The 21,336-nt window shown below is 51.4% G+C and overlaps 8 protein-coding genes across 8 annotated transcripts; 5 read left to right on the forward strand and 3 right to left on the reverse strand.

The window, feature by feature from the left end:
• Positions 1-740: 740 nt before the first annotated feature.
• CTRU02_203122 (Septin-like protein) lies at positions 741-1,906 on the reverse strand (the record flags this gene model as incomplete). The annotated part of the gene is made up of 3 exons (XM_036727201.1): positions 741-1,070; positions 1,123-1,685; positions 1,792-1,906. The coding sequence occupies 3 exons, from the start codon at positions 1,904-1,906 to the stop codon at positions 741-743; spliced, it is 1,008 nt and encodes a 335-aa protein (XP_036580995.1).
• A 705-nt stretch (positions 1,907-2,611) lies between these two features.
• Positions 2,612-3,071, forward strand: CTRU02_203123 (54S ribosomal protein L32, mitochondrial; the record flags this gene model as incomplete). Its single annotated transcript, XM_070204145.1, has 2 exons — positions 2,612-2,963; positions 3,022-3,071. The coding sequence occupies 2 exons, from the start codon at positions 2,612-2,614 to the stop codon at positions 3,069-3,071; spliced, it is 402 nt and encodes a 133-aa protein (XP_070061908.1).
• Positions 3,072-7,192: 4,121 nt separating this feature from the next.
• Positions 7,193-8,328, forward strand: CTRU02_203124 (meiotic recombination protein ski8; the record flags this gene model as incomplete). The annotated part of the gene is made up of 4 exons (XM_036727204.1): positions 7,193-7,195; positions 7,248-7,284; positions 7,359-7,904; positions 7,958-8,328. The coding sequence occupies 4 exons, from the start codon at positions 7,193-7,195 to the stop codon at positions 8,326-8,328; spliced, it is 957 nt and encodes a 318-aa protein (XP_036580998.1).
• A 448-nt stretch (positions 8,329-8,776) lies between these two features.
• Positions 8,777-9,411, forward strand: CTRU02_203125 (DNA polymerase delta subunit 4; the record flags this gene model as incomplete). Its single annotated transcript, XM_036727205.1, has 2 exons — positions 8,777-9,184; positions 9,238-9,411. 2 exons carry the CDS (start codon positions 8,777-8,779, stop codon positions 9,409-9,411), a joined length of 582 nt encoding a protein of 193 aa, XP_036580999.1.
• Positions 9,412-9,663: 252 nt separating this feature from the next.
• On the reverse strand, positions 9,664-10,820 carry CTRU02_203126 (uncharacterized protein; the record flags this gene model as incomplete). Its single annotated transcript, XM_036727206.1, has 2 exons — positions 9,664-9,836; positions 9,893-10,820. 2 exons carry the CDS (start codon positions 10,818-10,820, stop codon positions 9,664-9,666), a joined length of 1,101 nt encoding a protein of 366 aa, XP_036581000.1.
• A 952-nt stretch (positions 10,821-11,772) lies between these two features.
• Positions 11,773-14,212, forward strand: CTRU02_203127 (ubiquitin-like activating enzyme; the record flags this gene model as incomplete). The annotated part of the gene is made up of 5 exons (XM_036727207.1): positions 11,773-12,051; positions 12,219-12,389; positions 12,449-13,456; positions 13,513-13,859; positions 13,912-14,212. 5 exons carry the CDS (start codon positions 11,773-11,775, stop codon positions 14,210-14,212), a joined length of 2,106 nt encoding a protein of 701 aa, XP_036581001.1.
• A 63-nt stretch (positions 14,213-14,275) lies between these two features.
• Positions 14,276-15,593, reverse strand: CTRU02_203128 (short-chain dehydrogenase; the record flags this gene model as incomplete). The annotated part of the gene is made up of 5 exons (XM_070204146.1): positions 14,276-14,469; positions 14,529-14,621; positions 14,762-14,848; positions 14,923-15,100; positions 15,282-15,593. The coding sequence occupies 5 exons, from the start codon at positions 15,591-15,593 to the stop codon at positions 14,276-14,278; spliced, it is 864 nt and encodes a 287-aa protein (XP_070061909.1).
• Positions 15,594-17,488: 1,895 nt separating this feature from the next.
• Positions 17,489-19,529, forward strand: CTRU02_203129 (sphingosine-1-phosphate phosphohydrolase; the record flags this gene model as incomplete). The annotated part of the gene is made up of 4 exons (XM_070204147.1): positions 17,489-17,705; positions 17,819-18,035; positions 18,106-19,370; positions 19,447-19,529. 4 exons carry the CDS (start codon positions 17,489-17,491, stop codon positions 19,527-19,529), a joined length of 1,782 nt encoding a protein of 593 aa, XP_070061910.1.
• Positions 19,530-21,336: the final 1,807 nt, after the last annotated feature.

A 21,336-nucleotide genomic window follows, 5' to 3' on the forward strand; every position in this document is an offset into this window, starting at 1 on the left:
AGAGCGGAGAGGATAAAATAGGGCTAGAGACGGACACGGGCTGGCGGGGTACATACCGAGGCGTTGGGAACTGAATACCGTATTCAGGATAGAAGAACTTTTTTGCGGGTTTCTTCGACATAGCAAGGCGGTCTTTGTGTATGCATTTCTAGACTTCAAAAGCATTTCTTATAGAGCCTTGACTGGCAGAATTATGTTCCATTTGAAGATACAAAGTGTCACATTATTAGGCGAACGGGATCGAACCAAAGTCATAAGCCATGTCAGGTGTATTCCTTGAGGTATCGAAACGAACTCTCTATTAGAGTACGAATGGATTAAAACGTAAGAAGAAAAAAGTGAAGTCGAGCTGAAGGTGCTGCTTAAAAGCGAAATAAGAAAACAGAAAAAGTGCATCCAGCTGTAAGATGGAAAAGGGGGAATAATGGACTATTTCGCCAGCACAAGTACTTAAACAACGACCACAGGGCCTGAGGGGGTATGACTTATATCCGTGTGCCACGCCGGCATCTTCATTCTTCCCATGCAAACTTCCCCCATGGCTTCCCATGGAAATAGCAGCCGCTCCTTCCCTTGTAATTATTGGTCGAAGCAGCTCTCGCTTGCTGTTGAGGCCGTGCCGTGCCTTCTTTTTGTCTGCGCATAACACCATGAGATTGAAAAGTCATCAGAAAATCCGGCCGCCCAAGAATATCATTGCCGTCTGGCTCCTCGAGTGCGCGGGTGGGGATATCCGTCAACTAGTATCCGTTCATGGTCATTCGTTGAGAGCTCCGGCTAATTTCCCGGTCGGCGGCAGGGCTGATGGGTCTGCTACCACCACCGTGTGCGCTGCTCTCCTTGAGGGCCAGGAGCTGCTTAGCACGGAAGGTCTCGTAATGGATCTGAGATGTGGTCTCAATAAGATCCTGGAGGTGGGTGCGGAGCAGGAAGTTCCTGAGGTAGGTGAACTCGCAGTGGTTCTCATCCTCGACGTTGATGACACCCCAGCGGTTCTGGCGGCCGCGGACCTGCTTGCCGTTGACGATGATGGACTTCTCAGAGCCAACAACAGCGAAGGGGATAAGATCCTACGTGTTTGTTAGTGACTAAAGTATGCGATATCTAATGGACACTACGCACCTTGATCTGGGTGTTCAAGACGCGCTCCTCGTCGTCAAACTCCTCGTTATCGTACGGGTACATCTTGAGGTTGTGGAACGCGAATTCCTCCTTGATACGCTCCTTGAACTCAAGGCGCTCCTCGAGAGTGAGAGTGTCGGACTTGGCAATGACAGGAACAACGTTGACAACATCGGACAGCTTCTTCAGAACGACAATGTCGATAGGCTTGAGGGAGTGGCCTGAGGGCTGGATGAAGAAGAGACAGCAGTGAATGCGGGTATCTTGGATGTAGCGTTCACGCTGGGCAGTGAGCTCCTTTCGCAAGTAAGCGGAGTGTTGGTCCTTGATGTACTTGACGATGGGGTCCCAGCAGCGGTCGTTGTTGACCAGGTCGCCGTAGCCGGGGGTGTCGACGATGTTCAGGCGCAGACGGACGCCATTCTCCTCAATGTTGTGAGACACAGCCTGGATCTCGGTGGTAGAGCGAACGGGCTCGTCGGGCAACAGGCGACCCTTAGAATCGATAAGGTGGGAGGCGAAGATGGTGTTGATCAGGGTGGACTTGCCCAAACCCGTCTGGCCTATAATGCGGAACACCCAAGACCCAGTCAGTCAACTGCCGACGCGATATGGCGGGCACGCCAGCCCTTGGGGCCAGCGCGGGGACAATTCAAGGGGGAGACTCACCGACACAGATGACGTTGAACTGGAAGCCACGCTTCAACAGCTTCTTCTCGATCTGGGACGTGATGCTGTCGAAACCGACGTGGGACTGGGGGTAAATGGTGGAGGCCTGCGCCATGGTGACAGGTTTTCCGCTCGGAACGAGAGTGGTGTGTTAGAGGTAAGGAGTGAAAGTGAGATACGTTTCCTGTATTCCAAGAAAGGTAATCGAGTCTCGATTGGGGCCGAGTCGAGGGTCGGAAAAGCGGTGGGCAGGGAGAGAAGAGAAGATCACGAGGTTGGAGGATGTTTCGAAGGACAAGGAGCCGGTGAAGGGTAATTTCTGTGCTGGCACTTGCTCTGCTGTTCCGTCCCCCCGTGTCTTTCAGTCAGGCACTGGCCGTTGGCTGCAGCTAATAGGTTGTTCCTTCCACCTCCAGCAAACAATAATTTCCCTGCAGGGAGCGTACAGGGGTTGAGGAGGGAAAGGGGGAAAGGGGTCCTCATCGTGTTGATTGGTTGAGACGCGTCTGTGCGCTAGCCAAGCTATGATTGGCTAGCGATCTCAATTGACAGCTCCCCGGCCGCAAGTCATTTTTTTCCGGCTCGGAAGGGAACGATGAAGCTTGAGCCTCGTCGTCAGATTGTGATGTGAGAATTGGTGCGCTGCTGCCGTGACACCAACATCAACGACCAGCCACAGACTGAGACTGACGACCCTTGTTCCCGAACAAGGCGCTCAATTCACTGCTTTTAGAAGTCGCGCGCTTTCGCCTCGACAACAAATACCACTTCCGAATATCCTCTTCGAAACGAGCTCGAGCCGATCCGTCTTCAAAGAAAAATGGCCGCCGTTGCGATGACCGCGCAGCCCCTGCGCATTCTCCCCCAGATCTCCTCGCCAACTATATTCCGATCCACGAGGATATTCTCTCTCTACACGCGCCAGCTCATCCAACCTGTTCTCCCTACGCTATCCTTCGCCCTTCCCGCAGTCCATCTCAACATCCCCGCGTGGCTTGGTGGCATCTGGGAGTCTATCCTGCGGGCAGTGCCCAAGAAGAAGACCTCTCACTCGAAGAAGAGACACAGGCAGATGGCTGGAAAGGCGTTACAGGATGTCAAGTCTCTGTGCAAGTGCCCGGCTTGCGGCCATACCAAGAGGCAGCACGTCATATGTCCAAACTGCATGAACAGTAAGCATCTCCCTTCCGATCCATGTGAGGGGCTGTCGTTGACATTGTGATGCGATAGAAATCAAGGATATGTGGACTCAGGAGAATCCCTCGGGAAAGTTCGTCTAAATCGCCAATTGGCTGTGTAACATTTAAGACGTGTATATTCGAGTGTACAACTGGTTAGCATATTGTGGCGTTTGGGACAATCCATCACCTTCAAAGTGCGGTGCTGCTCTTTTGTGATTAAGCCTTGCGTTTTCACTTCGGCGAAAAAGCGCCGATCGTCGACTATGTACGAGATGTGGCCTTGAATCATTGTTACGGCTGGAGCTCACATGCCTAGCTTGAGGTGAGGAATTAGAATGATAGGGCGGAGTGTGTATGATGTACAGGAAACCCGTCTGGAAGGATTGGAGCAATGGTCTTCTGGTCGGATACCCTATCAAGACTGGTAATACAAGGGTTATATCCTCACGTCTCCATGGACACCGGCATCATATCTCCGCCCATGTCAACAGTGAGCTGTTAACCCTAGAGCCAACAACACCAAGTTTATTACTTTATGCCAGTACAAAAACTAAATTTCTGTGTAAGGCGAAAAGCTTGGCCTTGTTATAAACAATGCTTACTCTCTGCTCCCGCCACAATATCTTGGCATCTCGATTCGATCTCTGACCTGGCCCTGGGGCAGTGTATGGGTCAGTTCCTTCGATAGATAGCTCATACAAGCTTAGTTTTGAATTTGGTAACGTCTGAAGAAATTTCTGAACAACTCGAAATCACAACTTAGCTTCTTTGATAGTATCTTTCGTCAGTCTGTGTGTCGGTTGGGGACAAAGTATGCATGATGAGGTGGTGTAGAACAAATAATACTGTACTTCCACAAAGCAGCCTTAGTTTTCCATGGGAAGGTTTTATTTTACTAAGAATAAATAATGTTGAGAGCATTTTTACAGGGTATTGAACAGCATACAAGGACGTTTGGTCAGTATCACCAAGAGCAATAGACTCATAATAGTAAAAGTACAACGATTGCGTCAAACTTCTCGAACTTCTACATGCAATTCAAGGTGCCCAAGCATGCCGTTTCCCAAATCAAGTGCTGTACACTAACAAACAACCTTGACGATGTTTCCTCTGGGAATCATTCTCTAAGTTGCTTCGCATTTGAGTCATTCTGGTAGATCTCACTCAGTGCGATGTTCAAACCAGCAGGTGATATGAGCAAGGCTGCCATTCAAAGTGACATTCAGGACTTAAAATACCCGGTAGTATCATTTTAGATATTGCGCACATTCTCCTAGCTATACTATATGTCAGAGATGGAGAGGGCAGCTGGTACGCCCTCTGTCGGATTTGTTTTTACCACTTTATCCGGATAATGGAAGCTGCTGTCTTGGCCAGTGCACTTCTCAACTGCCCCTCAACAGAATCACTCTAGGCTGGCTATATGATGCTGCAGACTGGTATGGCCCATCGAGCTTGATTCCTCCTCTACCTGTAGTGTATTGTCGGGAAAGGACTGCACACGAGTGTGGCTTCTTTGACAGAAGCTTCTAATCATCTTTATATATTTTTACCGTTAACAAAATTATCCAATCTTGCGGCTTTTGGGGCATAAAATCTGAGTAGTCCCTTCAGTTAGGAAAATCACATATGAGAGATCTCAGGCCAAACATTATCTTCAATTTACTCATCTTACCCATCGCATTTTTCGTGATTAAGTGCAGTAGCTCCTTGTTCTAGTGACTGTTTTTCAGTGCTGAAATTACATACTGCTAACCAGTGGCTAGAACGGGATCATAAATATACCTAGCCAAAGGTGAAAAGTATATAAGATCGATCATTTCCCCCCTCATACTGTCAACATGAGTAGTGTTGTGCTGGATGAGACCAATTCCAGGAGCTGGGTAACTCTATAATTCCATTTGGTTATAGGGGGAGGATGACCAGAATGCCCTTTCTCTTGCTTCAACTCGTGCTTGAGTTTGACTACTTCTTTGCCAAGTTAGTCTCGATTCTTGGCAACTTACACATTATGAATGTGCTAAGTGTTGGAAAGAGGTGAGGCTGAATGGACTTGATTGGGTCTGGCCAAAAGAGCCACAGCCGAGCGAAAGCATCGGCATTGATTTGAACCTGTCATTACGTAAAATGTCGTATAGAGTCAGGCTTTCAAGATCACTATGTCTGGTGAAGCATGGCGGGTTACGAATATGCAACACTGGTGGCATAAGGGGGCGTTGAAGAAAACTCTCCCAAAGAGAGCAATCATTATCGTGGCAACCCCGTGTATCAGTTCGATTCATGTAAGATCTTATATATTCGCGCATGGTCTCATTGTAACTGACTTACAGGATTACGCTGCCTTTGCTACGACAATGTGGGCAGTTCGCAAGTCACAGTTCCCCAATGATTAAAAGGAATATTTTTATCGAATCGAAAAAGAATGGGGATGTGGTTTTATCTTAAAGAAGCTTGTGAAATTTAACCGCCCTTAAATCTGGATCAATACTATCGCCAGACTATTGCCCAGCCCATCAATGGCCCCGTCAAATGGTGAATTTTACATCGCAAGACTTTCCCAACGCTCAGTCGACTTTGCCCCCGATACGCTGGAGAGACTCCAGCGGCTCTAGAAATAGCTGCGAGACGGTTCAATTACACTTGGGGGTCAGTTGTATGTCAGGGAGTAGGATTGAGTGGGATACGCACTTCCAACTCCAAGAAATGTAAGTTAACAACCGTCGGAGACTTCATTATGGCTTCGTTAACTTCTCTATTAGGTAATTGTATCAAATCAATCAAGCATTTGATCAAACCGTCAAACCAAGTCTGTTGAGACCACCAAACAGTCAAGCGATAAGGTCGGATTTGATCTGTTTGAATTCATTCGAGCACTGCAAATCTGGCATGTTCAGACATAAAAGAGCTCTATAATACACACCGAGATTGTGTCAGGCCTCATTGACTGGACAAGAACCTATTAGCCTGAAATCAGGTCTTCCATCTCCAAGAACACCAGTAGTTAATCCCCATTATGAGCCATGTTCCAAGGTTGCTCAGAAGGAGAACGTCTATATCAAAATGTACCTAAGATTTATGGTTATGATTCTTATCACCAGAGTCAGTAGCCAAAAATATAGCCGGGAACCATTTTACAATCTCGTCGACCCATTGCTTGAAGATGGTAGGCGTATGACCACAAACGATTCTCGGTTGGTGGTAACACTTCCTAGACTGGTCGAGGGCGAGGTTCCTACGCTGGTGTAGTGGCATGATCAGACTAGTACGGAATACGGTTCAACACGTATGATCTTCTGTCACATGGCGGGATAATTAGTTGGATGCTGCATTGTGGGCTTCCACAGCCCCCTTGCCAGTTCCCGCTGATTTCAATTTCTACGACTTTACATCGAAAGCACAGCTTCTATTATCAAATCCTGGCCCACATGAAGGCTGCGATGGATCTTTAGTTACGAGAGCCTTATCTTATTCGAATCTTAAGTTTACGAATGTTTATCGTGATGATCCCGTGCCGTACGACGGCCTCAGGGTCACAGAGGTTGCTCGATTCTTGTGGAAACACAAACTCGATTTGATTGAAACCAAACTTACCCCACTGACCAAAGCGATACGTGGCTTGAATCTTAAATCAGTCAATTTCTCCTGTAAGAAGCTCGAGTTTCTTTTGAGATTGCATTCAATCGTGGCGACTGCTCAAGAGCTTGTCCGCTTAATCCCTCAACCGACGACAGGGAAGAAGTATGCCGCCATATGAACTGAACGACACTGACACGAGAACAAATTCCTTCTCTGTACTTGTATAAGGTGTTTTGGCTGTCCCATATACTTGACTATCTGCTTTGAACGGATCGTAATAATACCAAGCCCCTCAGGTTGATTGCATGTGTCAAAAGCAAACTGCAATTTATCGAGTTGTTGAGGAGTGGCCATGTTATGTCACCACTTAGTGATCCATGAGCTTCCGGTCTTGCACTAGATAACTACAATTATTGGATGGGGTTCAGCGTAAAACGGAAGCAATGAAAAGGTGCCTCTAGTTCGAACATGGGGTGGTTGCGGTGCCCCTCAATTGCCCCTCCTCCCAACTGGCCACTACAGGGGTCTTTCTCGCAAATGGGTGATGTCAGCCCCCACCTATCCGTTCACATCGCGATTGCAACTTTCCACATTCGCAACCGCGCAACTCCTACAGCGGCAAAGCTTCACATGGACTGGCAGCCATGGTAAGTCTGGCATAAGAATTTTGTCAGATTTGAAGTAGCTAATCTCTGACAGTCTAAACAATACTTGACCACACACACCGTGGACAATGGTAAATTGCCTGTCCCTAGGGAGCTTGAAGCTTCCAGCTGTTCCCTTTGCATAGCCTTGCTAACACTTCGACAGCCCACATAACCGACATTTTCGGACTGGCTACGACTTCGAGAGCTGTTCTATCTGCCAGCGGTTCGTCGACACTTCATATTCACAACACCGCCGATCCTGCGATTCCCATTACCCAGTCCATCAGCGGCGCCCATAAGCTCGGGTGTCACCACATTTGCACCTCGCGCGATGGCCGTGTGGCTGCGAGTGCTGGATTCGCTGGGGAGCTGAAAGTTTGGGTGATTGACAAGGACACAAACGAATGGAAGCTGCACTCTGAAGTCAAGGACAAGAACTCCAAAGCTGGAGAGACGTGGGCTATTGCGCTCAGCGAAGATGGCAAGTTCCTGGCGGGTACGACGTACGACGGCCGGGTAAATGTGTGGGATGTCGGTGAAGAAGGAACGCCCAAGATCCGGGAATACGAAACGGGAAGCCCGGGTTCAGGTAGCTTTGGCATGTCTGTAGATTTGAGTCGGGATGGACGGTATACCGCGAGTGGACACCAGAACGGCTCCGTCTACGTCTTCAACAACGACAGTGGCCGACTTGCGTACTCATTACCTGGTATGATTTCCTAAACAGAGCTTCAGAGGATATGCAGCTAACTTGATTTACAGGACTGGCCAAGCCTGTACGCGCCGTTGCGTTTTCACCGGGTAACACAAGATTGGCGGCTGCCGGCGACTCTGCTATAATCGCCATCTACGACCTCAAGCATGGCGAGCAAGTTGGTAACATGACGGGCCACTCCTCATGGATCACATCCATCGACTGGAGCGACACGGGCGAGTATCTCCTCAGCGGAGCAATGGACGGCAAGGTCAAGGTCTGGTCAGTGGAGCGTTACACCTGCGTGGCCACGCACAGCGAGACAGACAAGGCACTGTGGTCCGTCAAGTGGCTCCCCAAGACTGGAAAGAGTGAATCTTTCTGCACGGCTGGCGCCAACAGAAGCATCTCGTTCTACAGGGAGGCTACGGGAGCATAGAGGAGATACAAGATGATGAGACTTTGCGAAGCTAGCATGCATACAAATACCCTGACAAGTTGCACGGTGTCTGCGTAAATCGCAAAAACAAATGATAGACATTCTAATACTAAGGCTGGAAGAATAGTGCAAATACAGTGCCTAGAGACAAACACACTGTTCCGCCACATTGCACGTGCTTTCGTAACAGTCTCGCGTTGCCCCGCCAAAATCAGGCCCCTGCCTCCTTCCTTATTTCGTCATTCACCTCACATCTACCTAGGACCCTGATTGCATTACGAAGACTACAATTGGTGACAGTACCGTTTACATTTTTCAATCAGAGTCACCCTGCATCCGTCACTCCACAAGTTGTAGAGCATCATTCCGATAGAAGCTTTACCAACTGCGCCCATAACCTCCCATTTACCACTTAACCCCCTAGTCATTATTCACATCAACATCCACTATGCCCACAACTCGGAGATCAACAGGCGGTGCCCGAGCCCGACCCGGTCCGGTTCGGGGTCAGTCAACCATCAGCTTCTCTCACAAAGTCTCGAAGCCTGTGCCCAAGGACCTGAAAAAGGCCACCGCCCTTGTTTCCGCCGTTGAGAGGGCTGAGCAGGCTCAGAAGAAAGAGGAGCGGGTCGACGAGATTCAGGTCGACGAGCCCGAGACCAAGGAAGACCAGTTTAGGGAGAAGACCCCCGAGAAATCTGAGGCAGTGCTTCGTGCCGAGAAGATCAGTGATGCGCATATCAAGAAGTACTGGAAGACCATTGAGGATGAGCGCCTTGCACCTCGGGTTCACCAGGAGGGGTTGAGTTTAGCGGAGAAGGTGCTGCGGTACTTCGACGTCAGCTCGCAGTATGGTGTAAGTGGTCCTTGGCATTGTTCGTTATGCAGAAAAAGCTAATCTTCACCTAGCCCTGTATTGGCTTGCAGCGCATGAAGCGTTGGGAGCGGGCCCAGAGGCTTGGCTTAAACCCGCCTGTTGAAGTTCTGGCTGTACTGCTCAAGGAGGAAAAGAAGGGTACTGCCAACATCGAGACAGCTCATATGGATGAGCTCATGAACTCGACGGCTGTCGGCTCTGCTTGACTGCCCGTATGTCTCTCGGCGTGAGTCTGGGATAATTGAGTCTCAGGGCCGAATTGTGCTATTATAATGAAGCAACTGGCGTTTGGAGTTTGACATGACCCGAGAAATGTCTCGATGTATAATACGGGAGACATAGGACTTGCTGTATGTAGTCAAAAAACCATAAGGACAACTGGACAATTGATTGCCGACATTATACCCTTTTATTCAACTCTCTATGTCATGCATGTCATGCGACGACACGAAAGTACCTCAGTACCAAATGCTCCTCGTCCTGTGATGCTGCACAGTCTCTGTGCCCGCAGCCTCCAGCTCCTTCATGGTATCATACAAAAAGAAATCAATCAAAATGGCATTCACACTCGTTCCGGGGTGCGCTTTTTGAATCTCCCGCTTGATCATCTCCACACACCAGATACTGCATGCTGCTCCAAGGTCAGTGTTCACGTCAATGTGCTTGGTTTGCCAGAGGAGAACTCACCTCTCATCTGCAGCTCCCACCTCGATCCACTTTCGAGCACTCTCTTGGAGTTGATGGCGGTCGCCAGCGACGGGCTATAGTACAAGCAGCCCATTGTGTTGAGAATTTGCGGAACACGGTAATCGGCAAACATGGTAATCTTGTCAATGTCTCGGAAGGCGCCGATGCCTTCACCGCCAAAGCAGGCCCATATATCTGCGACGAGAATTTGGGCTCTCTTGAGGAGCCGAACAGGCTTCCGGCGGCCCTCAAAAATGTGCTCATCACGGAAGCAGTCAAAGTCCCGGGCAAGAAGGTTGACGAGCCTGGCCGCAGAACCGTCGGCTGCCTCGACGAGTTTCGTCACGCTGCAGTTGTACTTTTCGTACAGCACGGTACCAGCCTCACGTAGACAAGTGAGACGATCTTCGAGCAGGGGCATCTCTTCCTCTGTCTTGGACCTGAAGACGTGTCTCAGCACCTCCAAGTTGCACTCATCCTCGCTCTGCCAGAAATCAGAGCTGGTGATAGGGATGCCCTCATCGAGTGCTCTCTGCAGCGAGGCGACCATGCTCCAATATCCGGTCCAGGTCTTGCCGCGGTACTCAACGGCATACCTCTCGTCCTCGGACTTCTCCGACCAGAAGCAAAAGTTGAGCAGATCCATGGTGAAAATGAAGGCAGCAGTGCTGTCGTCCTTGGTCTTGGGGTGCAGTTCGTGTTCGGCCCAAGTCGAGGTTGAGTACTGCTTCTGTTCCATCTGAGAGTAGATAGTGGCAGCAGCCCTCTTGGTAGCCCTCATATCAATGGCGACATCAATTGAGTTGTCGTAGACGAACTCGGCGCCTTCAAGCACACCCGTCTCCGGCTCATCACTAACGTTCAGCTTCCCCTGGAAGTGCTGGCGGAGGAGGGCCAAAAGTTCGGGGTCAGCCTCGTCGTCGGACATGACTGCAGTTTTGTTGGTCTTGCCTTGACCGGACGGTGCTGGTGGTTTTCGAAAGAGGCTTAGACCAAGACGTGGTTTTCGGTCTTTCAGAGCCGCACGAACAAGGCCGTGGATGTTGCACCTGTGTGATTCCGGGCGACTTTGCAATCCTTTCACTGAGGGGACGACGCAGGTTTGAACTTTGGACAAGGCAGCAAAGAGACCCATACAGCTGCACTGACCCGTTTGTTTTTAGTTGGATAACCGGTCTATTGCAGGCTACGATCATCCTAGGAAGAATCTTGAATGGGCCTCTTACAATCCCATCATCCAACTCTTCCACCCCCCTCCGTGATGAGACGGGACAAAAGGTATGCTTGAATATGGAAACTACTTAATTGACTTGACTGCCATGTGAAAGGGGGCAGGCAGGCACCCAGCAGGTCTGCCAGGAACCGGTGGAGGCCTGCTGAACCTTCCGTGGGCAGATGCCTGTGTCAGGGCCAGGCATTGGTCTAGCGTTTCAGAGTGGCCGGATGATGCACTAATCCACTGAGGTTACAGCGCCTTTCAGCGAGCTCTCAGTGAAGGCGTAAAACCCCACTTATACCACATGTTGTAGCCAACCAGAGTCAGAGCGCGGGAAATCCCCCAGGAACCTACAGGTCAAATCCCTGCACCATCTCGTCACCGGCTGCCGGTATTGGCTGTAACCTTGTCTGTTCTAGGGCGATCGTTCCTTCCGCTGACCTTGCTCCCGACTACGGCAAGGAAAACATCAACCTTCCTCTTCGCAGCCTTGCTCCCGTACTGAAACCCGCCATCATCATCCCAGCCCACCTGGCGCGGCCTCACGTTTGCTTCTCTCTTCGCGCGCCTTGCTGCCCTGCCTCAACACCCAATTCTATCTTGCATTCGATTGGCTTTATCAAACACGACGAAGACGAACTCCAGAACAGACTGTGCCGAGCCGATGGATCCCACCACTACAGATGCAGCTGCCGTAGCTGCAGCGACCACCGCGGAACCGACCGCGCCCCCCGCGACAGCATCCGCAGCACCAGCAGCAGCAGCAGCACCACCACCTCAGGAGCAACCGCAACAACAGCCCCCCGCACAACAGCAACCCGTCACGGCCCCCGTTGCGAAGCCTTCTGCACAAACGGCCCAGCAGCGTCCGGCCCTCGTTCAACCGCGTGATAGATTTTACCAGCAGTCTCTCGGCGCCTCGCTGAACGCAAACGTCAAGAAGGTACGTCGCAAACCTCGCCGAGCCTGGCACATCAGACCACGCGATCATTCCTTCCATCGCAACAACCATCCTACAGTCGTGCTCGCCCCATCAGAATGTCGTTTTATAACACGAGGGTGCTTCACGGTGTAATTGAAGATTCAATGGAGCTAACTATGGTCCCGCAGGCGCGCGTTTTGATGGTTGGAGCTGGCGGTATCGGATGCGAGCTACTGAAGAACCTCGTCCTCACAGGCTACGGCGAGATCCACGTCGTCGATCTCGACACCATCGACTTAAGCAACCTCAATCGTCAATTTCTATTTCGACACGAGCACATCAAGAAGTCCAAGGCTTTGGTATGGTCCTTCGCGCCGCGACAGGGCGTAGGAATGTCGAAAGTGCTGACATGTTGTAGGTTGCCAAAGATGCGGCGCAGCCCTTCAACCCAAAGGTCAAGATCGTCTCGCACCATGCGAATATCAAGGATTCTCAGTTCAACATCAGGTGGTTCAGGGACTTCGACCTTGTTTTCAATGCGCTGGACAACCTCGAGGCCCGGCGGCACGTGAACAGAATGTGTTTGGCTGCGGATGTTCCCCTCATTGAGAGTGGCACAACAGGGTTCAACGGCAACGTTCAGGTCATCAAGAAGGGAGTCACCGCGTGCTACGATTGCACGCCCAAGGAAACGCCAAAATCTTTCCCTGTCTGTACTATCCGAAGCACGCCAAGCCAACCCATTCACTGCATCGTGTGGGGCAAGAGCTATCTTCTCAACGAGATATTTGGCACCAGCGAAGACGAGTCTGCATTCGATAACTCGACTGATGCCGACAACGCCAAAGAAATTGAGGAGCTGAAGAAGGAGGCCGAGGCGCTGCGAGCCATCCGCGACTCTCTGGCTACCGAAGCCTTCCCTCAGCTTCTCTTTGACAAGGTCTTCAACAGTGATATTGTGCGATTGGCGTCGATGGAGGATGTATGGAAGTCTAGAAGAAAGCCCGAGCCTCTTGATTATAAGAAACTTTCAGAGCAATCCGCCGACGCTCTTGCTGCGAAGGAGGCGATCTTGCAGGATGGTCAGAAAGTGTGGAGCTTAGAGGAGAATTTCGCTGTCTTCGTGGACAGTCTGGATCGGCTTAGCAAACGCATGCAGGAACTGAAAAAAGCGCATCAAGACGGTACTGGAGCTGAGCCTTTGATCAGCTTCGACAAGGATGATGAGGATACCTTAGACTTCGTCACAGCAAGTGCAAACATTCGCTCTTTCATTTTTGGTATCGAGCAGAAGTCTCGCTTCGACATCAAGCAGATGGCTGGCAACATCATCCCAGCCATTGCGACAACCAATGCCATCGTCGCAGGTCTATGTGTTCTTCAATCATTCAAGGTATTGAGGGGTGAATTCACTCAGACTAAGGAGGTACGTTAAACCCTCGGCTGCAGTTGCTGAGGCTGCTGTCTAATATCTCTCCACAGGTGTTCATCTCTCCCCACAACCCGGCGCGTTTGCTCAATTCTAGCAAGTACCGGGCTCCCAACCCGGACTGCCCTGTCTGCAGCGTATATCAGACGACCATCTCCGTTGACATGTCCAAAGCCACGCTAAAGGACCTTGTCGAAGATTTCGTACGCTTGGAGCTCGGCTACGGAGACAAGGAGTTTGCCGTCAACAACGACACTGGTCCTCTATATGACCCTGACGAGACTGAAAATCTACCCAAGAAGCTCAGCGAGCTTGGAATCAAGGAAGACTCCTTCCTTACTATTATTGATGAAGATGATGACGAGCCTTTCGTCAATGTTGTCATCAGTATACAAGAATCGTATGCCCGCCCATTCGTACAGTCCTTACAACCACTTACTAACACCATACAGTAAGGAGTCCCTTGGAGATAAGCCCGTCAAGGGTTTGGTCGTAGACCAGAAGCCCGAAATCCCTCGCAAGCCCAAGAAGGAAGTACCTGCGGCATCCGCGGAGTCGAACGGCGCGAGCCAACAGAATGGAAAGCACTCGTTGGATGTCTCGGTGGAATCGCCAACCCTCAAGCGTCCTAGGCCTGACGATGGAGACGAGCCAATCGAAGCCAAAAAGGTCAAGGTTGCGACGGCCAGCAGCAGCGATGATGTGGTCATCGTAGACGATTCCACAGGTGGGGCTATCGTCATCGAAGACTGATGTTGCATGGGTCCATCCACCCAAAGCCAGGGATCTCCCTCCAAACATTGGAAGAAATCCAGCTCAGACAGCACTGAGCCCGCCATCTAGATTCAGGATGCAATTATTGGCGTAGGTATTTTGGGCCAGAAAGGCAGCAGCATCTGCCACCTCTTCGGGCCGACCCAAGCGGCCCAAGGGAATACGCTTTTCGAGGGGCTCCCTCGACATTGCTATGTATTTGTATATTAGCACAGTTCTGGCCAAAGGACGTTGGCTTACGGAATCCTCGGAAAGCCGAGTTAGCTGCTGGGAGATAGAGGAGGAGTTTGCTTACAGGCAAGCATATTGGTCTCTATGTAGCCAGGGACTATGGCGTTTGTCCGGATGCGCAACGGTCCCAGCTCGACGGAGAGAGCGTGAGTGAGGCCTTTAAGCAGAGAGCGCACAAAATGTTAGATTTTGATGTATGGGGGAAGTGGAAAGGAGGCGATTAGAACACCTCTTGAAGGACGGGGGATGAGTAGGTTGCGCGATGACGAGGAATGAACCAAAAGAGAGAGAACACACCAATAATACCAGCTTTTGACGCTGCATACACACTAGTCCCAGGACTGCCCTTTTCGGCCAGCAGGCTGGCAACGTTGATAATGCAAGCTTGAGAGGACAAGTCAGCTGGGCTCTGTGCGGTTTGCGATCGGATCGATCGTGTGGCAAGTGTCAAGACTTACCATCCCTGTCTGCACGTCTGCGCTTCATGCGCTGGGCCATGTACCTCGACATGAAAATGGTTCCCATGAGGTTAGTGTCAACGAGCTCCCTGGCAGCTTGAGGAGAGGTGTTCTGCAACAGCTGGAATTGCGCAATACCCGCAGCGTTGACAAGGACGTCTATCTGGCCCGTCCGTTTCTTTGGACAGCCATTTCCCTGTTAGTTAAAAGAGTCCAGCAATTCAAGGCGTATGTGTATATATATCGGAGAACCAAAAAAAAAAAGAAAGAGCAAGGGGGAAAAAGGCAAGAAATTTGGTAACTGTGAGAAGTAAAGAAAGGGAAAAAAAAAGGGGGGGGGGGGGGGGGGGGACTCGAACCCAGATGTCATCTAAGACGGCTTCATCACGGCCATCAGCGGACACGTCCATGACAGAGTAAGAGTGCGCTGGCGGTTTGTCGTCGGGGGATGTTCGGGTGCTGGCGGTACCGGCGGTGAGAGGGGATAGACGGGTATCCCGGAAAGGGGGAAGCTGGGCACAGAGTTCACGCAGCTTATCTTCTTTGCGGCCGAGAAGGGTTACAAGAGCGCCCTCGGCAGCGAAACGGGCGGCGATGGCAGCGCCGATGCCACCGTAGGCGCCGGTGATGAGGCAGTGGCGAGCGCGGAGGGGAAGAAGGGCACCGGACATTGTTGAGGGGGAGTGGCCAAGCAATGTTTACGTGGTTGAGGTGTTCGCGACCGTTGTCGTTCACGGGACCAGGTAGAGCATGCGTTGATCTAGGGATGCTTGGGCGTGTATAACGGGATGCCCGTAGTATGGTTTGATGGATATGGAGACGTTTACGCGGCAAAAAGGGAGCTTTGATTTTTGACTTGAGGCGGGATGGAGGGTGGGCGTCTGAGTTTAATTTTGGAGTGGTGGGGTGGGAGCGAGAAGGAGATGAGGAATCCCGAGTACGGATACCTTGCCAACGGATAAAGGTTGAGAGTTCAGAGTTGGGGGGAGGAGGAAGTGTGAGTGAGGTCAATGTGTCGTGTTCCCGCCAAAGGTTGAAGGGAGGAATAGATATTGGTGTTGGTGTGGGTTAGTGTTGGCGTTGCTGTTGTTGGTATACACTAGATGGCGGTGGTCAAGAAAGCTTTCACAACGCTGAAGCTGATTCAATGCAAAATGCACATTTGAAATCCCCCACCCCATTGCGGAGACTGGAGAGCAGTGCAAGACAAGACAGTTTCAGAGACTGGGGCATCCCATCATGGCTGGTGCTTATCGGCTGTTGTATGTGCGCGTGTCCGCGTGAGAGTGAGGATGATAATGGCATTGCTGGAGAAGGAATCTGATTCCGAGGTTTGCTTTCCATCCCGTGTTTTATCCAATGTTCAAGCTCTCAGATGGTGAGACAGACACCCGTTGAAAACACCCGTTGAAAACACCCGTTGAAAAAGCCCGTCATAGTTCTCCACATCCAAGGTTATGTATACTATGTTTGTTGTAGAAAAGACATCCCCTCATACATACCGCCCAAGAAAAACGAGGCTGCTTTCATTGGGTCCAGTATAACAAACCTGGCAGTAAAAATGTATGTAGCTGGCGAGGATTGGGGGAGGGTCTTTTTTTTCTCTAGCTCGCATGCGCCTCTGTAACGGTTAGACAATGTATCTATGTACCTTTTGGAGGTTAAAGTGTTCTAGAGTGATCCCTGTGGGGGGGCCCCCGATTCGGTACCTCGGTGGAAGTACCGTCGACTTCTCATCCTCTGAAAGGCTATTGGCGATACTGAAGCTAAGATGCGCTTGTCCCCGCTGCCCGCTGTCGATTCAAGGGGCGCTATGTACTCTCTCACTCTCTCTCCAGCGAATGACGCCTGTCACGCTACTGCGTCGTTGCTTGTCATTTTGGTCAGTCGAATCGCCTCAGTCAGGTACGCAATTAATACCAGGATAGATATCGCTTTAGACTTACTGCCTGATACCTCCAATGCGGGGCGAAAGCAAAGGGTTTGACATGTACTCCTAAACTTCTTGTTTACTGACTGCTTCCTGCCCTGCCACTCCCTATTCGTAAGAAAGAGACGGGGGGTTTTATCAGCACCTCGGCTGGCCAACATGACTTGGTTCGCATGCCCTCTTGGCCTGTTCAGGGTACTTCCCAAGAGGTATCTCCCACACCACCACCACGCCAGTGGTTCCAGTTTCTAGTTTCCAGTTACAGTTCCACGTCCGTTGTGGTGCGAACGCAACATCGCAATCCCACCACTGCTGCAGCTGCAAATTTCCCTTTTTTCCTTTCTCTCACTCCTGCATCTTTCCTCGCTTCTTCAACTTCTCTCCTCTCAGCTGCTACTTCATCTTACTACGCCACAAAACCCTCGTTTACCCCTTTGCCAAACGAAGCTAACTCCTCCGTCCTGGCAAATGCGCACTCTTGCGCTGAGGTGCCGTGCAATTGCAGTAGCAGCGTCCGTATCTGCGTCTCTTCCTCCACCCTAGACGACTGCCTTACACCGACCACCCCCCCTCTCCCGGCACTACGAACCCACTCTCACAAACCGACCACCACCACCACGGAAAACGGATGGCCGTATGCCTCACGATCACGACCTCCGACAACGCCTAATGACCACCCATACCAATGGCGCCGCGTCGGCGCCAAAACCTTCCCCCGAGCGCCGCGATGCTACCGTGACCAACCCAAAGGTCGCTGACGCCGCTGCCATCGCCGAGGCGCCCGCCCCGCCCGTCATTACCGTCAAGGGTCCCAACGATGCGCCTGACGCGGGGCTGAGAAGTCTCGATCACTGTATGCTACAATCTGCCTCTCCAGCCGTACTCTCCTGTGGCCAGCAGGGGGCTTGCCGCCTCTTCCATGTTCGCGAGTAATGAGCAGCCCAAGCTGACGTCGCCTGTTCACAGACAAGAGAGCGTTGCCGACATGGCGATACCGACTGCGCCAGTGGATGTTGCCTTTGATCCGCTGGGAAACACCTTATCTGGCTTACTTGCAGGAGACGATGCGCACACCATGGCTGGATAGTTACTTTGCGATCACGGCGAATCTTGGTACCCATACCTTCTTCATGATCGGGCTCCCGATGCTCTTCTGGTGTGGTTACGCCTCTTTCGGCAAAGGGTAAGCACGATAAAACCGCTTTCATGGGAAACGAAGAACCACGTGTTTCTAACAAGTTGCTACATTGCAGAGTCATTCACATCCTTGCCGAGGGCGTCTTCTTCACCGGCTTCATCAAGGACCTCTTCTCTCTTCCGCGACCGCTGTCTCCGCCCCTCCATCGAATCACCATGTCCGGATCCGCTGCTCTAGAATATGGTTTCCCTTCAACACATAGCGCAAACGCTGTGTCTGTAGCGGTGTATGGCATATTGGTCCTGCGTAGTCCCGAGACTGCCCTACCAGAAACGACCAAGACCATCCTCGAGGGTCTCTCCTACTTTTATGCCTTCTCCATCGTCTTTGGTCGTCTGTACTGCGGCATGCATGGATTCATCGACGTCATTCTGGGATCCGTCCTGGGTGCTGCCATATCTCTCATTGAGTTCTACTACGGCCCGCCTCTAGATGCCTACATGCACAGCAGCTCATGGTGGGCGCCCGCCATTGCGGCCCTCATCATCATTGCCCTGGTCAGGATTCATCCTGAACCTGCAGATGACTGTCCTTGCTTCGATGATAGTGTAGCCTTTGCTGGTGTCGTGATCGGGCTGGAGATCGGGACTTGGATGTATGGCCGGACGTCGCTGGACTCGTTTGGGGCGAATGCCCACAGTGTTCAGTCCATTGACCTTGGCGCGCTAGGTTGGCACATTGTGGCCGCTCGAGTCGTCTTTGGCGTGCTCGTCATCTTTGTTTGGAGAGAGGTGATGAAGCCAACCTTGCTTAGGGGGCTTCCGCACATCTTCCGTCTTCTGGAAAAAGTCGACATGAACCTTCCCCGACGATTTTTCACACCGGCTTCCAAGTACAAGGTTGTCGATCCCGGCTCAAGAATGGACACTCTCATCCCATCCGTCAGGGACCTCCCTCGTGTGGTCCAGTCTATCCGGCATCCAACTACACGTGGCCGTTCCGTTTCGATTGGTCCCCAGAGTGCTGCGGACGCGTATGAGACGCTTGCCTATCGCGAGCGTCGGCGGCGAGAAAGTATCGGTAGCAACGGTAGCATCAAGAGCAAAGGCAGCATGTTCGAGCTCCGGGAGAAAAACGGCGACTGGGAGGCCAAGGGGGCCGCTTCAGGCGTGCAGGGCCATCACGGCAACACGCTCGACGACTTTGAACGAATGATGGGCACTGGGAGTGTGTTGGCTAGCCCTAGCGAGGAGAAGGGCGAGCTGGACTTGACCGTCGGTCAACAAGATGAGATTAGCGAGAAGGAGATGTTCTTGCGTCTTATCCGGCCGCGCGTGCGGTACGATGTCGAGGTGGTGACGAAATTGGTGGTTTATACAGGTAAGTGTCGTGGTTCACTTCCGCAATATCCGGATACCCCTGGACTATGCGACCAGGTGCTGACAGCTGGTGACAGGCATAGCGTGGCTTGGTGTCGGCCTGATCCCAATTATGTTTGAGTTGGTCGGGTTAGGATCCAAACATCTTCGCAATGCGTAATCGGGTCGCCCGGCCCTTTGAAATACGGGAGTTGTTTTGAAAGATACCATCATGAAATCTTTTCTTCTCATTGCATGATGCATGGGTATGATGTAGTTGATTTACACGGTGTAGCCCTTTTTAAGAGAAAGGAAATTTGGTGGGGTCGTCCCGATGCGAGAAGAGGACGCATCCATTTTGACGATAGCACGACGTATTGTATATTCTTCTGGCGCTTGCATCTACCTAGGGCGGTCTTGACATTGTTTCCCCTTCGTTCCGATATGAGAACGAGTGGGTTTTGTATGTTCTGTCGGCGTCCAGGAAGCTTGATTCAAGGGGTGGGGGAAGCTGTTGGATCAGGTGGTAATGTGTTTATTCTTTTTAAAACTGATAAGATATATCAGAGTTCAGTGGGAAGCTTTTTTAAACGTCCCAAGCGTTACATCGGGTGGTCTGCAAGTCACCTTGGGCCTAAGAATAACCTGTGAGACGTGCACGTTGAATGCCCTGAGTTGCCTGAGAGAATGGATGGGTGAGACCCACGACAGCAGCCACGTTGACCTGCCATTTCTAGCGTGTACTTTTGCATATCCCCTCACTTTTTTATTTTCTTGCTCATACACCTCCGGTCTCGTCGTCTTCATCTCCTGCTCATTCAGGCATGGTTTCGATTATCACGGATTTGCTAGTGAAAGATTTGTTTCTGACGCCCGCCCCCATCATGTCTGCGACCTTGATGGCCCGAGATGATTATCTTGTCTTGATCGTCGAGGTTTGATACCGAACTGAAGACAGTGTCATCACATCCGCAGAAGAGGCCATGGCCTGACTTTTAAGCTGGGAATTGCCTGACTTAGGCTACCAGTATCATCATACCATTGTTATACCGCTCTTTACGCAAGTGGGATATGCGCAAGGAAAGGCAACTCTTTTGTTGACTGAGTTGGCACCCAGAGAAGGTACCGACCTACCCTTCGTCGCAACGCAACATATGCTGACACCGAGGTAACAGGATGGCGAGCAGCACCACTGCCCTATGAACATGCCAGCTCGCGATTCAGGCTGGGAGTACTCATTGAATGGCCAACCTACGTGGAGCTTGAGTTGAGATCCACGCCAGAGCTTACGCCATGCCCAAGGGCAGACACGCCCATGTGGGGTTCTCGCAACCTAGCAGATCCCCCCGTTGATTCCCCTCACCCATTAATACGACAGAGTGCGGAGCTGGTGATGGACTCCAGGTGGGTGCGGCCCCGATAAGGGGAGATGACGACGAGGAGATTAGGACCATGACGAACACAAGACATCTCCTTGGTACTTCATGGCCAGCAATGGGCACGCTCATAACCGGCAGCTCGACCAAACCCAATCGTCGTCGGAGTGAGGCAGCACCTAGGCCATGATCACTCACAGAGACCAAGACAGGGAGGCTTAGGTCTGGACCCCATGACTGCAACCCAGGGGACAGGATCATCGGATGATCCGCTGCGGCCGATCCAGCCCGTAGGGCTGGACGGGGGGTTGCGGGACTCCGGCATGCCAGATTATCAGATCTCGAAGCTTGCGTCCATTGGATGAAGCTATTGGCGACCTTCGATTGGGTTCCCGGGTCGATGTTCCCCTGAACTCCCCTGTCATTGTCTGCCGCTGCAGTGCCACTGGAACACCAACCGACGATGAGACTTGTGTATCCAGAGCAGACCCGCATCCCACGCGCGACATGCCCATGACAGCGATATGAAAGAAGAAATTACCAGAGAGAAAAAAACAAAATGCAACGGTGAGCTTGGAAGACATAGGATTCAATCAAGGAAGCAGATAAGAC

Source organism: Colletotrichum truncatum, assembly GCF_014235925.2.
Source record: "Colletotrichum truncatum strain CMES1059 chromosome Unknown Contig_0002, whole genome shotgun sequence".
NCBI classification, from domain to species: Eukaryota; Fungi; Ascomycota; class Sordariomycetes; order Glomerellales; family Glomerellaceae; genus Colletotrichum; species Colletotrichum truncatum.